This window comes from Brettanomyces nanus, chromosome 4, assembly GCF_011074865.1.
Source record: "Brettanomyces nanus chromosome 4, complete sequence".
Taxonomy (NCBI): domain Eukaryota; kingdom Fungi; phylum Ascomycota; class Pichiomycetes; order Pichiales; family Pichiaceae; genus Brettanomyces; species Brettanomyces nanus.
In genome coordinates this window covers 1,095,633-1,112,223 of record NC_052377.1, presented here as the reverse complement: position 1 = coordinate 1,112,223, position 16,591 = coordinate 1,095,633, and the positions used below count along the sequence as shown (strand labels likewise).

General features: G+C 42.3%; 9 protein-coding genes across 9 annotated transcripts; 6 read left to right on the top strand and 3 right to left on the bottom strand.

The window, feature by feature from the left end:
* Window positions 1-263: 263 nt before the first annotated feature.
* On the top strand, window positions 264-2,678 carry FOA43_003751 (uncharacterized protein; the record flags this gene model as incomplete). The annotated part of the gene is made up of 1 exon (XM_038924000.1): window positions 264-2,678. The coding sequence occupies one exon, from the start codon at window positions 264-266 to the stop codon at window positions 2,676-2,678; it is 2,415 nt and encodes an 804-aa protein (XP_038779928.1).
* A 203-nt stretch (window positions 2,679-2,881) lies between these two features.
* On the top strand, window positions 2,882-4,984 carry FOA43_003750 (uncharacterized protein; the record flags this gene model as incomplete). Its single annotated transcript, XM_038923999.1, has 1 exon — window positions 2,882-4,984. One exon carries the CDS (start codon window positions 2,882-2,884, stop codon window positions 4,982-4,984), a length of 2,103 nt encoding a protein of 700 aa, XP_038779927.1.
* Window positions 4,985-5,053: 69 nt separating this feature from the next.
* FOA43_003749 (uncharacterized protein) lies at window positions 5,054-6,325 on the bottom strand (the record flags this gene model as incomplete). Its single annotated transcript, XM_038923998.1, has 1 exon — window positions 5,054-6,325. One exon carries the CDS (start codon window positions 6,323-6,325, stop codon window positions 5,054-5,056), a length of 1,272 nt encoding a protein of 423 aa, XP_038779926.1.
* A 182-nt stretch (window positions 6,326-6,507) lies between these two features.
* FOA43_003748 (uncharacterized protein) lies at window positions 6,508-7,782 on the top strand (the record flags this gene model as incomplete). The annotated part of the gene is made up of 1 exon (XM_038923997.1): window positions 6,508-7,782. One exon carries the CDS (start codon window positions 6,508-6,510, stop codon window positions 7,780-7,782), a length of 1,275 nt encoding a protein of 424 aa, XP_038779925.1.
* A 1,746-nt stretch (window positions 7,783-9,528) lies between these two features.
* On the top strand, window positions 9,529-11,193 carry FOA43_003747 (uncharacterized protein; the record flags this gene model as incomplete). The annotated part of the gene is made up of 1 exon (XM_038923996.1): window positions 9,529-11,193. The coding sequence occupies one exon, from the start codon at window positions 9,529-9,531 to the stop codon at window positions 11,191-11,193; it is 1,665 nt and encodes a 554-aa protein (XP_038779924.1).
* Window positions 11,194-11,795: 602 nt separating this feature from the next.
* On the top strand, window positions 11,796-12,194 carry HTZ1 (histone H2A.Z; the record flags this gene model as incomplete). The annotated part of the gene is made up of 1 exon (XM_038923995.1): window positions 11,796-12,194. One exon carries the CDS (start codon window positions 11,796-11,798, stop codon window positions 12,192-12,194), a length of 399 nt encoding a protein of 132 aa, XP_038779923.1.
* Window positions 12,195-12,326: 132 nt separating this feature from the next.
* On the bottom strand, window positions 12,327-13,817 carry FOA43_003745 (uncharacterized protein; the record flags this gene model as incomplete). Its single annotated transcript, XM_038923994.1, has 1 exon — window positions 12,327-13,817. The coding sequence occupies one exon, from the start codon at window positions 13,815-13,817 to the stop codon at window positions 12,327-12,329; it is 1,491 nt and encodes a 496-aa protein (XP_038779922.1).
* A 279-nt stretch (window positions 13,818-14,096) lies between these two features.
* FOA43_003744 (uncharacterized protein) lies at window positions 14,097-14,753 on the top strand (the record flags this gene model as incomplete). The annotated part of the gene is made up of 1 exon (XM_038923993.1): window positions 14,097-14,753. The coding sequence occupies one exon, from the start codon at window positions 14,097-14,099 to the stop codon at window positions 14,751-14,753; it is 657 nt and encodes a 218-aa protein (XP_038779921.1).
* Window positions 14,754-14,796: 43 nt separating this feature from the next.
* On the bottom strand, window positions 14,797-16,581 carry FOA43_003743 (uncharacterized protein; the record flags this gene model as incomplete). Its single annotated transcript, XM_038923992.1, has 2 exons — window positions 14,797-16,482; window positions 16,576-16,581. 2 exons carry the CDS (start codon window positions 16,579-16,581, stop codon window positions 14,797-14,799), a joined length of 1,692 nt encoding a protein of 563 aa, XP_038779920.1.
* Window positions 16,582-16,591: the final 10 nt, after the last annotated feature.

Sequence of the window (16,591 nt, the reverse complement as noted above, 5' to 3'; positions counted from 1 at the left end):
GAAAAAAAAATTGTTGTCGAGGTCGTGTCGCTACGTGCTATCTAAGTTCCCTCTGAGGCTGCTTCTTCTTCGTCCTGTTCTGTCACAATAATTATTTTATTCGCTCAAGTTCAGTCACCTGTGTAACGCCTGTTGAATCAACTTAGTCATTCTTTCTAGCAACTTGAGAACTTTCAGGTTGTTCTTTCCAAGTTGGTTTAACAAACGCACATTCAACTTTTGCTGAAGAGGCTTTGCACCATTATTTTCCATCAAATACAACTATGTCCAAACAAAAAACCAGAGAAGACGACCTTGTGAATATGTCAGGGCTTTTTTCGGATCTTCCAACGTTTCTGAGAGAGCCATACCCAAATGTCAAATTTAACTCAGCCTTTCCTCCGTTCACCACAAAGGTGCATGTTCGTGGCGTGATGGAAAGAGCCGGTTTTGACGTGTATAAGCCACAAAATGATTCACGTCATCACGAACATGATGATAAGTATACCAAGATAGGGAGAAACAGACTGGTATCTGAGAGTGGTTTGATGTCTCCTGGCCCTTTGTTCGGCAAGAAGGGGCCTACCAACTATTCGGATCCGTCTCTTCGTCGTTCTGGGGAGAATCAGCGAAGCTTCACCACACCTACAATTGGACGAGGTTTCAACAGCAATCCAAACTTACGACGGATGAACGATTCGCCTCACTCTGTCAACTCTGGTTCGTCAAAAGTAGAATCTCGCTCTGGTCCCGATACTCCCAAGAGTTCTTCTCGTACTACTATGTTGCGAGGAGCAAATGCTTCGTCCATGCTTCATAATCAGCGAGTGGTACCAGATGTCCAACGAGGAGGACCTCAGCCACCACGGGTTCCTGTGGAAAACGCGAAATCTATCTCCCTGAAAAATCAGAAAACCTTTGAAAACAAATCTGGTTCTTCTGCTTCTATACATCTCCCTATGTCATCAAGTGATCAGCTGGACTCGCATTTTGAGTTTCCTTACAAACCTTCAGTTCATCCAACTTCTTCGAACCTTCCCATTCCACAGGCACATATGGCCGCGTTGCTTGAACGTTCCAAACAACAACAGAAGCTGAATCAGCATCAAGAACCGCATGAATCGCACGAAAGATTGCATTCCGACGGCAGAGTGGAAAGAAATGAAAGGCCTGTCTCTCGTGAGTCTGTTTCCTCTTTTATGTTTCAGTCTCCAAGAATGGCTATCAAGGAAATCGATCTTTCTTCTGGAGAAGAAGAGAATTTTAAGGATTCTAGGGAGGATAGATCAAGAAAGCTGATAAGCCCGTTCGATGATGATGATGATGATGATGATGATGATGACGACGACGACGATGATGATGATGAGGGGAAAAGAAAGAGGGAGGTCAGTCACCATCATAACGGTAGTGAGAATGATTCGTCTATAGACGCCTTTGATGCCCAGTTCGAAGAATCAAAATCCAATCACGAATCACATTTGAATCATCAGCGTGATGATTCTGTCGATCAATTACTGGCCATAAGGAAACAGATGGCTTCCCCCCAAACCGGAGAGAACTCAGAAGCATTTCAGATCCCAGATATTCAAGTCGGAGATGAAGATGAAAGGCCCTCGGCTTTACAAGCGGTTGCCTCAGCATCTTTATACGCCAACGCTGGCATCAAAAGATTAAGCACAATGCAGACCAACGATCTGAAGATCTACAATCTTCCTGAAGATGATACTGACAGTATAGATGAAGGGAAGAATAGTGATTTGGATCATTTCGATATGAGTACGATCCAAGAAATAACGGAGATTGACGATTATCATGCTGATGGGTCAGCTCCCACATCTACTTCTGAGACATCGCCTCTGAATGATTTTGATGTTCCCGGCCTTAGGAAGATGAGAGTCAATCCTTTGGAGTCTCCCACTCAAATTCAGAATAGGAGTGCAGAAGACCTGATTGATCCCTCGGATAGGAATTTGCATACACACTCGATTTCACATTCATCAGTGAACTCAGGAAACCCTGTTGCCAAAGACATTTTCAACACGACTGATAGCAGTGAAGATTCTTACAAGAACGACATTAACAGACGATCAACTTCTACGAAGTCGAGTGATAATAGTGATGCAGATGGCAACAGAACGGGACCTCTAGATCTTGCTCATCCTAAAAAAGCAACCTCCGAGGAATTTCATAAGAGTGAGAATGAAAATGCGAAAGATCAGGACAATGAAGTGAAATATCCTCCAGGCCAGGGTCCTTGTAGAAGGTGCCACAAACATATTTTGCCTGGACAGAAGTCGATATGGTCCAAGGATAACCAGCTGTCGGGGCAATGGCATCGTCGCTGTTTTTCTTGCTACGCCTGCTCGAGAAAGTTTTCCAAAGGTCAGTCTTGTTATGTTTACAACGACAGACCTTATTGCGAAACCCATTTCCATGAGCTCAATGGTTCTCTTTGTAGAATTTGTGGCAAGGGTGTTGAAGGAGAATGCCTACAGAATGAGGTCAATGAGGTGTTCCATATGGATTGTTTGAAGTGTGCTTATTGCGGAGTGCCCATCAGAACTGATTATTTTATCTACAACGATAAGGTTATGTGTAAAAATGACGCCGACGAGCAATTGAAGTTGATCCGTGAGGGTAACAACGGTCAGGAGTCTGACAAAGTTGTGAAAAGACGGACGAGAATGATGTACGTTTAGGTTGGTGTCTCTATTTTGAATATTTTAGCTTCTAGTGTATTATCTTATAGAATTGTTTGTATACCCACTCTATTTGTAGTCTACTGAATGCTTTTTTTTTTATGTGCTCTTTTTCGTATTCCTTTAGTGCGGCTCCTTATTTTCTTTTGGGTATGGAAACCCTTGCGTTCTCTACTCTTATTAGTGTTTTTCCTATTATAATCATGAAATCCATAGAAGAGGATGCTCCACCACAAGATCCAGAGGATCTTATATTTTATCTTCCCATAGATCAGACGCTGGTTCAGAGGGAACTAGTGGAGATAATGGTGAAATTGCACAGACCAAGCATTCTCAAAATTCTTGGTAAACTAAAGGTAGAATCTGGTGCCCCGCTATATCCGGTGGAAGGCTCGTTTGTTGATGATAGTGTGATGCTGGAAGCATTTGTATCAAATGTGAAACAGATTGGTAATCATCCAACGTTGTTAGTCAATCATTTCATTCCCAAAAACCTGTTGCTTCTCGATACGAAGGAAAATATTATTAATTCCTCTTTGAAATATGTGAAACTCGATGAACTATTGAACAGATTAACAGAAAGAAAGCAGCCCAAGACGATCATTATCAGTGTCTCTAATGGTAAGGAGTTGGATCTTGTGGAGTCCATCCTTATCGGTAAGAATGGCATGCAATACTACCGTTTCAGTGGTGCTTCCATCTATTATAAGAATCATGGATCATTTGATTTTTCTAAAAAAACCCATGTTTCAGACAATGAGGATTCGGAAACCATCGACTCTCATGATGACAACTTTGAATCCAAATCTTCCACTCCGTCTTCTCATTCCTTTGGAAAGTCAAGAAAAAGGAAGGTGAGAGGTTCGTATGAAAAGGACAAGTCTGCTCATATTCGGGGGGGTCACCGTGGAAATGGTCGAGGTGGTAATAATAGTAATGGTAAGCATAAAGCCAGCGATGATTACACGCCCAGAATCTCGAAGAATAGTCCGCTGTACCAGAAGATTCAGGCCGAAAAGCATAACTCAAAGCTCAGTGTATACTTGATTCTCTCCAATCAGTTGAAGTACCTTACACAATTTGAAGAGTTGAAAAGCGATTTGATCATTACCTTAGATTCAAATCTGAAGCAGGTCACTCCTAAGAAGTTGCAAGTGCCCATCTTGAAGTTGATTATTACCAATTCTTTGGAATATTTTGACCAGCAATTACAGCGGGAAGTACCCACATTACGGGCAAGCCCGGAAATTTACAACAAATTCCTTGCGTATTTGACGGTGGCTTATAGATCGACTGTGAATACCAGTGATAACAACTCTCCTGTAGGTGAGAACCTTATCGATTGGATGATGGATGTGAGACATAGGCCATTTCCCGATGATTTGAGAATACCCAGATTTCCAGTAGCAAGTCTCAGAATTGAGGATTTAGCAAGTCAATGTGAGGAGTCTATGGAGAACATTCAATTTGAAAAGCCCTACGATGTGAAGAAGTACAAATTTTACGATATTGGCTTGAATTCAGAGCACAAAGAACAAAATGGTCATAAAAAGCCGAAATTGGAGGAGCTCGAAGTTCCTGCTGTAATGTCATACAGAAAATATCAGATTTTACTAGCTCAAATGGTTTACGAAAGATGCAAAGAGTTGGGAAACGCCATTACGAAAAAGAAGGAGAGTTTGGCTGTGATTCATACGGACGATTCAAAAAGGCAGTTTACGATGGAGTCAAACAATGCTGAAATTGGAATAATGTACAAGAAGTTACGAAGCGACAAGACAAGTAACGAGTCGATGAGTAAACAGTTAGATAGGTTGACTGGGGACCTTTCCAAGTTAAAGGGAATACTTGAACAATTGCAGAATCGTACGTCTGAGTATGAAAAAAAGGCACAGTCTGGAACATCTGATGAAGATGTTAAACTCAAAGAGAATGCATTAAATGACTTAAATGAGCAACTTGAAGGATTAAGGGTTGGGTTGAAAAAGAATAATAATACGGATGAAGCTCTCAGAGCACAATATCAGAGTAAATCATCTGAAGCTGCAAGGCTGTCAACGGAATCTGGCCTATTAGACAAGAAAATCGAGGGTCTTAATAAGGAATCAGGAGGATTGTTTAAGCGACTCGAAGAGAGGCAGGTCGATTACGAGATTGAAGACATGCAAAGAAAAGTGGATGATCTCAACAGAGACAATAATTTTCTGGAGTCTTATATCGATCATCTTGATGTCGCCCTGAAGAAGCGACAGAGGTCCGGTCCTCAGAGTCTCCGTAAAACTAGCAGAAGTGGTACGCCACTCTGATGGAAAAAAAGAAGACGGCGGTGGTTGGGAATTTAAGTCTATGTATGTATTATTTGCCTATTTAGAAAGCTAGTCCCTTTTCTGGCTCATTTCCGTACTGAAGAATTTCTTCACCTCCTCCTCTGTAACCACTTTCTTTTGCTCTGCAAATGGTTTGAGAAACTCAGTGAGTCTGCTCTTCATCTTTTTATATGCCTCCATGCCTGTAAGTGCCTGTTCAACTGGCACCTTGTTTAGGTTCTTAAGACCAAGTTCAAACATGGATGAGTTTTCATCATCAGAGTCCTCCGGTGGTTTATAGATGGGATCGTCGTTATACATATAAGGAAATTCCTTCAATAGTTTGATGAGCTCGAAATTTGAAGGTTTATTTTCCAGGACTATCTGCTTAATATGTTTTTTGAAATCCTTTTTGAGGAGAAGGGTATAAGGGAATTGTTTCTTCATTCTCTTTATGCCAATATTATCGCTGTCTGAACGACCATTCAGTAGTGCATCGCGCGCTTCCACCGATTCAGCCTCCACATGATAAACTCTTTGGCATTCAAGTAAACTGCTCAATGTATCAAACTCATGCTGAAACTTGAGTACACACTTCCAGCATATTATAGTCTCAAAGCTGTCCAGATCAGGAAATCCAGGCATGGGTAATACACTAGATTCTTCTGAGTCGCTGATATCGATGACTGGTTTTTCGGCAGAAGATTTCCGTTTTCGATCAATTACCTGAGGCCGAAGTCCCATAATGCATTCCTCATGATACCAATCCTCACCACAGGCCTGGCCAAATTGGCATTGAAACATGTTGGTATCTTCTTCAGGGTTGTAAGGTCTACAGCAAGAACAGAAAAGTCCACTGTAGTTTTGGTTGTATGTATTTGAGAGAGACGGTATATCAAGGTTAGAAATTTCACTATGACGAGTTTGTAAATTCAAGAGCCCTGATCTATCGACATTTCCATCTGGCTGAACCATTCTCACCCGACAATGACCATTGGAGTTAATGCGCGAGGTTCCGCAATCACAGGTAAAGTTTCTCTTGGTGAATAGCTCGGCCAATCTGTGCTTGGAATGGCAATTGATAGAGCACGCAAAGCATATCCCGCATGGCTTTTTTGTTTTTTCGTAACACGTCAAACAAGCGTAAACTTCTTGCCTCAGAGGACCCATACCGTAGGTACATTGATTGGAATCATAAGGCATAAGCTCGCGTGCTTCTTTTTCCAGATGCAGTTGATTCTCTAGATAGTCCTCAGCCGTGATAGAAGAAGAATTCTCTTTGTCCTCATTAGCATTGGAAGTTTTAGTTGCCTTTTCGAATGGAATCACACGTTTGGCCATACTACTCAAAGAGAAATAAGATGCTAGTATCAAATACAAGACGCGTGAAACAGAGGAAGAAAAAATTAAGAGCTGGCAAATAAAGTGATATAGAGATGGACGCACCAAGCAAAGAAATAGAGTAAATAAAATTTGGGGTATATAAAGTTCTTTCTACTATCGAAAGGGGACGTCCTTTAAGCATGACCCAAACAAAGTTTAAGACCGATTTAGAGTTGCTAGAAAGTCAGCTAGTGGGTCCTCAAGATGAAGCTTTTGCTCATACACGATTTCGCGACAGTCCGGCAACGATATGCACTACCAAAATACCATTAATGGAACCAAGTCTTAGTGAAGAGCAGCAGAAGGAGCTTCGCGTTTCGACTACTCCTTGCATGAGTTTGTTTGGCATATATTTGCATTTAATTACCGGCTTGTTGATTGTGTACTGCAAAGACCGACAATCATTCACTATTAGAAAAACAAGATATGAGCTTCAAGACGTGATAAATAGGACCATGAGAAACGAGATCTGGATGCGAGGAAAAGCCGTTGAGGGAAAGCACTACGTCAGATTGAATACCAGTTACAACATGAATCGAACGAGATTACTCACTCAATCTACAGGGTCCTTTCCTGCTTCGTCTTCGATAGTAAATGGCAGCACCAGCGATGGTGATGACAACGAAGAGTACCCAGAAATCGGATGGCAGGATCTCTCGAGAGATATAAGCATTGAGCAGAAAAGAAAAAAATTGTACAGCATTGAGGAGGATGTTCCTATAGGATTGTTCTCTAATCCCGATGTTGTAATACCAATGCTCCCCATATATATTGGATACAAACCGGCGGATGCGAAGGGGTGTGTACACGTATATGAGCCCGTTGATTTCTCACAACCATCTTACAAAAAACAGATAAAGGAGCATCTCGGAGGGATGCTATTTTTCCAGAACATTTACTCAGTGATCGAGAAATATCGAGTTCCAGTTAATATATGCCGGTCAGAAGAGCTCGGCTTGATATATCCCAGTGTAGATTTCCCATTGAAGGAATTTATTGCAGACAAAAATGGCGCCCAACCTGGACAGCTCACCGGCTTCGTCGTGAACTGGTTTGAAAAAGTCGACTGTGATCAGGAAGGTTCCGAAAGCAGTATCGAATCGGTAGTAGAATCGCTTTCAGGATCACAGCCCCTTGTATCCAGGAACGACGCCCACTCTTCACAGGACGATACCGATGAATTTGATATCTTTTGTCATATTATGGATGAAGACAACGGGAGAAGCACGGCAATAATGGGGGCAAGGAAAGAAACACGTTGGAAGAGAGCACGGCAAAATAGGGCTGCGGATCATAGTACCCTTTTGGGAAACAATCGCGAAGCGCAACCTGACCCTGATGATATATCCGGTGCTGGCAGTGATGATCTTGATATCTTCTATAAGGCATTGCCAACCCCAGTCAGGAAACCATAAGATGAAATTTCTGACTACCCAACGGTTGACTCCTCGTCTGATTGGCTTTTAAAAATTCTCCCCAGGATGCTCCCTGAAAACCGGTCCGGATCAAATGAAAACCTGTAGGTACGCTGACCAACCTCCCCTTTCGAAATATAACAGTTTATCGACCGACGTTAGTGGGTACGGAGAGCTCAGACGGACGCGCAGACGCTCGAATCGCATCGTGCATGAAATGTCAAGGGTACCAATATGGCATGTCAGGATGAAATCACTGGGCATTCCGTCTGAGAACAATAAGGTGCATAAACATCAAGTCGATCAATTTCCCGATTCGAACAAACCTCATGCGGACGTGGATTTCAATGGATGATAGTATTTGGACTATTTTTCCATTTTGGATCACTTCTGACCGTTTCACTTTATGTTGGCTAAGCCTTACTCGGTGGCTCCTTTACCTTTCTACTTGCCCTCCTCTATTCTACCCGTAAGGAGCGCGTGGAGCATCACACGCAGGAACAATGCTTATTCACCGATATGAAGAGGGTTGCTTATTGACATGTGTTTGTGCACAGCGTCTACGTTTTTTATACTTTAATAGAGTCACACGCATTGTACATATGTATATTATCAGGTTCGAAAGCGAGAATTGCCATGAAATACGCAGAGATTAGCAATTAAGCGCGAGAGGGAAAGAGGCATACTGTGCACAATTATCAAAACAGGAGGCAGACTCGACAAAAGCAACGATTTAGAATAAAAAGAAACGACAAAGAACTGGCTAAATAAAACGATATAAAAAAAGAAACAATGAAACTGCTCTTCACGCAGTATTAGTAACTTATGTTCCTACGTAGAAATCAAGGTACTCATGGTACAGCGCACCACCGTAGAGGAACACATTGAACAGAGGCGAGTTCGAAAGGACACCTGAAATTGTAATTACTATCTCGTTTATTGGCCCTGTGAAAATTCACACAGAATAAACGCCGATAATCTTGGCGATCATACAAACGGATTGCCTGTTAATTTTACAGAGGCTATCCTTTTATGAAAGCCCGTCTCTACAGTACCTCCCGCCAGTATCGGGCTTCAGCTTGTCACTTTCTTGTTACTGGTTGCAAATTACCATTTGCCTGTTCCTTTTTTTTCACCCTCTTACCCCTTAACTTATCCCTTTTTTGCTACTGATCTAACATTTACCCCTTTCTGCTTTTCCCGCTTTAATTCGGCCTGTTGAGTAAAGCTCAGCGTACTATGCCTGCAATTTTTCCAGCCCTGTTCGTTCTAGTCACTTTACGCTCTTTCTTTTTTTTCTTTTCCGTTTTCGAACGCAGTTTCTTTTTGTTTTTTGTGTCCTACAGAAATTATTCCTTGGTGCACCTCTCTGTTTATTTACATTTACTATGACCACTGTAGATTTGCGAACGTTTAAATCAGTTTCATTTTCTGCGTACAGTTATATACTCTTCGTTTCATCTTTTCCACATCATTTTTGGCTGATCCTCAACTTCGCCTTCATACATTTTTCTTTACTATCTGCTAGACCACTGCTTCCGCTTGGTTATTCATCATCTTTCTCACTCAGTTGTCAGCCTAGTCAATTTTTTTTTTGATCTTTTTTTTAAATATTTTTTTTCTTGCGAACGGAGAGAGTCGAAGAGAGAAACTTAACATATTGACAAGGGAATAGCAAAAAAGCAAAAAAATCTTCACTAATCTTGTTCACTCTTTATACACAAAACTTGGTTTTTCGATATCATCATGACATCCATCCAATCTCATTCCACGCTGGTGGATTCTGACAAGGGGCTTATGTCAGACTCTAGAGACAGTAGCAAAGGAGCAAGCACGGATTCCGAGATGGCGGAATCGAATTCGCCAGAAGAAACTGACACAGGCGTCAAGGAACTTGAAGCCTCAACGGCCTTAGACTCTTCGTCCACTACTGCTTCTAAAAAATTTACGCATTCTAGTAAATCAAAAAGGAAGTCAAAAGGACGAATTTATAAATGTACTGGCTTCCCCAACTGCTCTATGACTTTCACTAGATCGGAACATTTAGCAAGACATATCAGGAAGCACACCGGTGAAAGGCCGTTCAAATGTGATCATTGTCTCAAACGATTCTCCAGGTTGGACAATCTAAGACAGCACAAGCAAACTGTTCACATGTACGAAAACTTCATTATGACTTATCCGGGCGAGAAGGTGAACGTCCGAGTCAAGAGTCGTATGGCCATGGACGGAAATAGATATACGAGGAGAAAGCAGGCCCACGCCACTAGGCGGGGTTCGATGCCTCAGCAGATACCGAAGAGCAAAAGCATTCAGTTTGCCAGTGGTGGTGGAAGTGTAGCTTTTCTGGATCCAATGGATTTGATGAATCGCCAATACTGCGCTCTACCTATTGGCCAACTTAAACAGCAATCTGTTGTTTCTCCGCATACTCCTACTGGTATTGGTGCCGATTACAGTCATTTGCTTTCACCTCCACCCTCTGTTTCACCTCGACTCACGATTAGTCAACCGGAAGATTCGTCACTTCCACCTCCTAGAAGAACTAATCTGCTGAGCAGGGCCTGTTCAGAGTTCAGACCTAATGCTTCTCACAAACCGTGTCCCATCGCTATTCCACGTGTTTCTGGAAGCTCAGCGCTTGTCACTCCTAACAGTGGTATTTCTCCCACTCCACTCTCAGCTATCTCATTTCATGGTGACCCCCTGCTGGCCACTCCTTATTTTGCTCAGAGGGGTGCTGCTTCTAATTCCAATTCTATTAATGCTGTTTCACCAAGCATTGCCTTCTATTCCAATCCAAACTCTCCGTACGGTCCTGGTCCTGCTTTTTCTTCTTCCCCTACCGCGACTTACTATGGACATGTTTCAGGGTATAGTCCGCATAACTGTATAGCATCGTTTCCACCTCCTCCTCCTCCTCGGCAGCCTGTGCAAGTTCAGCGGGTGCTACAGGCGCAACAGACTCCACAAGCTGTGCAATCCTCTCAGAACCAGCTTCCTGCAATATATGACTCTCTTAGATATACCCCTTCAGTACCACAACTCCCTCCTCTTCAGACTTACTCGATACGTCCGGCTATTAGCATTGCAACTTCTCCTGTGCCGTCCATATCAAGTCCTATGATTGCAGAGTCGCGTCTTAAGCCACTGCAAAAAATAGCACCAGCTTTAAAGGCATCTATTTCGATGAATAGCTCAAAAGAAGCATCATCTGAAATCGCCAGCAGGGGAACCAACAGCCGAACCAGCAGTGAATCCGGTAGCGGATGCAGCAGCAGGACCAGCAACCGCAGTGGGGCTACTAGCCGCACTTCTGATGGTACCTCTGAAGAGTCGAATACTGATAGTAATGGTCAGCACAGCACTAAAGGCTGGCTCAAAAGTGTACTGAATACAGAGGAGCACTAGTATACTAATTTTTCTAACCATTCGTGAAGTTTATATTGTCCTCCTAATGGTTTTCATTGTTGTTCCTTTTATTTGAGACTACGGTTGTCGTTTATGTTTTGTCTTGATGATTTTGATAATGGGTTTATTTTTATTTGGTGTGGTGTTGGTGTGTCTTCGTTTCATTTTGGTTTTTTTTCTCTGATAATGGTTACGTTTCTCTTCTGCATTTAGTGTATTGTTGGGTTTTCGAGCGTCTATATTTCTGGCTTTTTCTCTTTTCTGCTTATACAATCAAATAAAATAGATGCTCTATATCCTGGCCTGTTTTTTAGTTCCATTCGCATTTGAAAATTTAGACTTGAGAGATGTATTCGCGTATCTCTCGGCTCTTAGTTGGTTTACGCGTTAGAATTCTTCCTTACCGGTACTTTCCAGAATTCTTCTCCTTCCTCGCAATTTTTCTTTGTTTATGTTTTTCACTATTTTTTCGGCTCTCCCTTCGTGGAGATGCTTCGCGCGCGCGAACGCAGCTTAACTTGCCCCTTAAAGGAGATTTGTTGTTTTTCCCCCACGACACCAGTTTTCTCTTCCAACAACTTGATTGATTAAATCTATTAAATATGTCAGGAAAGATCCACGGAGGAAAAGGTAAAGGAGGTGCCAAAGAACATGTGCTCAGATTTCAGTCCCACTCTGCCAGGGCCGGTTTGCAGTTTCCTGTGGGAAGAATCAAGAGGTACATGAAGAGCTCTGTGCAAAACAAAATTCGAGTCGGTTCCAAAGCCGCCATCTATCTTGCTGCTGTGTTAGAATATTTAACTGCCGAGGTGTTGGAGTTGGCAGGTAACGCAGCAAAGGACTTAAAGGTGAAAAGAATCACTCCAAGACATCTCCAGTTGGCCATCAGAGGTGATGAGGAATTGGATGCTCTTATCAAAGCCACCATTGCATTTGGTGGTGTTCTACCTCACATCAATAAGGCTCTTTTGTTAAAGGTGGAAAAATCCAAGAGACGCTGAGTTTTCTTGCTAGTGTAATATATTATTAGTGTTCCTTTTTTGCCTCCGTTTCTTTGTATAATATATTGTATAGTCTTACTACAATTACTTCGTTGAGATGCTCGTTCTGTCGTATATGTATAGAAAATGTACCTAATGTCTCACTACGTACTGTTCGAATTCCTCTCTGTTCATTATCCGGTCTCTCTTCACCACTCGGAGGTTGCATGTAGTTTCTCTGTTTAGCCTCACGTTATATTGGTTTGGCTTATTCGTACGCTCCATAGGAAGAATGGTCCAGTCAGTAGGGATTATGGAATCAGAAGGAAGGCGAATAGAGAAATCGCTGGTATTAGTAGTAGTAGTAGTAGGTGTTCCTTCTGGGGCCAGTGGGGTCACTGGAGCCTCTTGTGGTTCTTGTGGTTCCCGAGGTCCCCGTGTGTGATGTGGATTCCCTCGGGTCGTATCTCCTCCCACCGTACCAGTGTTCAGCATAGCTTCCCCTTCTTCGTGCACGCCGTGATGGTGGTGCGTCCATTCAGGTAGTGTACCCCTGTTATCGCTGAAGACCTCTCTTCGGCACGTCGGGCAGCAATGTGATCTCTCTAGCCAACTTTTCAAACATCCAAAGTGTAGCACGTGACCACAAGGAAGCTTTTTAGGAGCATTTCTATGCCGTTTGCTTGGAACATCGGTAGTCATATCGTCACGACAGATGATGCACATTTCCTGATCTATCAGATCGTCATCCGTAGCATCAGTAATATGCGTATCTAAATCACGGGCTGCTTTAATCAAGTAGAATAGATCTTTGAGTTGTTTCACAAGCTTAACAACGCCAATGTAAACGTCTCTGGTGAAGTTAACAGGTATTATGTAGGCATAAATGAGTCCCACAAAGACAAATCCAACGGCAACCAAACGGAAAAAGCTAATTGCAATCATTCCCACCTTGCTGATCCATGCCTTATCCTCCCAAATCTCGTCATCCGGACGGTACCTTAAATATATTATCTCGCCCACATTCATTGTGTACTTCAAAGTGGCCTCAAGAAGCTCAAGATAGACCATTAGAAAGTCCAAGCCAAACACCACAAACACATCCGTACTATGTAAAAAGGCATGGTCGATACAGGTGGAGATCACCTTGTAATCCAATACAAGGAATATGCCTAGCACCGCCGTGGTCCTATTAAGAATCACTTTTTTGACGCCATTGTAGTCACTGAGCTGTTGCTGCTGGAAGAGATAGTCCAAACGATCTCCCAAGATCCAGTGAAATATTTTCAGAAACAAAAGGGATAATATCATCCCAAAGATTAGGAGGTTATTCTGCGATCTGAACATGGCCAATGTCATGATAAGGTTGGTAACGGTGTACCACGATCTTTCGTACAGATGTTCAATTTCGATGAGTCTAAGTTCTCCAAACATCAGTTCCTGAAGTAATTTTCCAATAAGAATGCTCCATCCGATAAGCCAGTTGGTAAGAATGACCAATGGGAATCCTTTGGAAAGCTCTATACCTGCTGCATACAAATTAGGCTTACTCCAGAGTACTCCATAGATGGCGTATGCTGCAAGTGCTGAGCTAACTGCCAAATAAGCGCTAAACAGATTCTTTCTTGAGGCTAGCGAATCCATTAAGAATGGGCAAAAGAAGAAAGAAAACGGTCGATACGGAAACAAGCCTGTGACGGTGAGTAAGAATCGTGAGAACACGTTTTGTCTGCAAATCACGGATTCGGCGACGCGTCTATCGACCAGATAAGGCTTTACGGAGGGATGTTTTGTAATCTATTTCCCGTTCTATAGCCCCCTACAGCCGTGTCATCAGGATCCTCGTACCTATGGTATGGTGTTGAGTTCCATTTCTATCCTTCAGTTTTCACTCTGACCCCATTAACCCACTAGATCACAAGAATGAAACCACCTATTCTTAAACTATTGCCTTTGAGCAGTATTGCCGTTAAGCTCTCTACACTCTTCATAAGGCAGATATCTAAGCCCATAGCCAATCTTATCAAAGCCGAAGCCAAAAATCATCCTGGATTCAAAAGGTTCTGTGTAAGAGTCGCACAGAATATTCATTTCTTTGATAATCGATTGAAAGAGAAACTTCTTGGTCACTCTATGAGGCCTATTCGTCCCTTGAACGAGGCCCGTGCCATCGCGAATGGTGCTAATTTCTTGAGTGAAGCGTTTATCTTTTCCGTTGGTTCTGGTGCACTTTTATTAGAGACTAACAGGCAGAGACAGAAGGAAAAGAATCGCAGAGAGGCCGTGGCTGACGATATAGCCATGTTGCAGGAAGAGATAGAAGGGATTAAGAAACAGTTGGCCGATTATAGCATTAAAATAGACGATTATCGAGCTCCGGCAAATTATAAACCTTTTGTTTTGCGCATAGCTGAAGACGGAACTGTTCTTCCTGGGACTAATAACCACAAAGAAGGTGATTCCGACTACCAGTCTCTTAGAAAGTCCGTAGGCCAAGATATGAAACAATTGAACGACAACCCGGGTGAAACCGTGGGTTCATCCGACTCCACTATGGCATCAAATATCAAGTTTGTTTAAATGCTATTCCTATGTATATTAATAAACCATTATTTATTTACTGTCAGGTGGGCTCGTCGTGCTGATAGTCACGGTCGCCATCTTCTTCAGCTTGTTGTTCCTCGAGCATTGCAACATTATCTTCATCTTCTCGAAAAAAATCGCTTGATCCACTCGTATCTGTATCCGAATTGTTTGCTTCTGTATCGCTGGCTTCTGCATCGCTGGCTTCTGTATTGCTGGCTTCTGTATCGTGTTTTCCTATATCACTTGCCACGGCTCTGTCTACTGTCTCACTCTTCTGCGTATTTATCACCAACCCACTAAAATAACCCAAATCCTTGTCAATCTTATCTAGATCCACCTTGAACTTCGGGAACTTTTCAAGTTCATGAAACCTCGTCTTGCAATCTGCAATCTTGCTGATTATCAACTCTTTATCGACAGTTTTTGTATCCTGTGATTGCATATCGTCAATAATCTGCAGGATACTTCCATACTCCTGGCAAAGCCTACAATACAGAGAGACGCATTCGAGGTAGCTGTTCATCGCAGACATATACCGAACCATTGGATCGTCGTGATACGGAGCCCGAAGTTGCAACTCTTCACATAATTCTTCAAACTGCTTGAACCGGCCACCCAGCATAAGCTCTGAAAGAAGTGAATACACATAAAATGGTACAAAATCCGTAGTTCCTCCTCTATAGGCAGCGTGGGAATGAGATGCCAACGTCAAATATCTGGTCATCTCATCCTTCGGACAGTAAACCTGGTACGGGTACTTTGCAATATGAAAGTTTGGTCTGTTCACTTTATATGTATTGGTCATAAATTGAAGAAATCTCATTATCCTTGCTCTAAATGGTCTTTTCGTGTTACCAAGTGCAATCATCCGAGTAATTGCTTTGTAAGACTCGTCATCGTGTTCAAATATTCGTTCTAGAGCTATGCTTCTTGACGCTGCCGCCAACTGAAGTTTCTCTCCACTGAGCGGTTCATGGCCTTCGTCTTTAAGTAACTTCAAAAACTCTTCTTCATTCATCTTATTCAAAATCTCCAATCCTATCGACCAACACTGCTTAACATCACACATATACGTACGTATAATGACAGAAAAAAGCTGCAAAGCATTTTTCCAGTCAGATCTTAGCATGCAAATATGTAGTAAAGAATTTATCACCGTGTAACTATGATTGATCTGATTGGTAAATCTCAGCCTTCTAGAACGCTTAATATTGGCTGTGCTCCTGATGTTATTGGAAAAGTATCCACGGCCAGCGTCCTTGTCGCTTGTCAAAACCAGAGGTCTTGGTTCATATCCATCTATGGTGTCCCGAAAATCTCGTCTGATCGATTCAATCTCATCTTCTAATTGCGCAGGCTCTATATGTCTCTGGCGTCTAACTGTATCGTTTCTATGAGACTCATCATCAATTATTCGCGTGTCGTGATTCAACTTCCTTCTTTTATGAACGGTACTGTCATTATTATCCTCATCTTCATCCTCAGATATCCATACTTCAAACGTCCTTTCATCTACTCGCAGATCCGTATTTGATGGTATCCTAGCCCTATTGTTTGGGTTAGACCGATTTCGCTGAGAATCTTGCTCGTACGCAACAGCACTGTTAGCGGACTCATCCAATAGTCTACCCAACTTTATTTCTTTGGCCCTTTTGGTCAAAAGAATGTTATATATGGGCTCAAATATGTAAGACATGCCTTGTGAGCAGACAAGTCTGGAAGGCTACCATGGATAGATATGATAAGGCTGAGATAATTTTTTTGGTTAACCTTAATTGCTCGATCACGTGCAGCTTAATCCTGTGATTTACATTACATGCATTACTAGTATT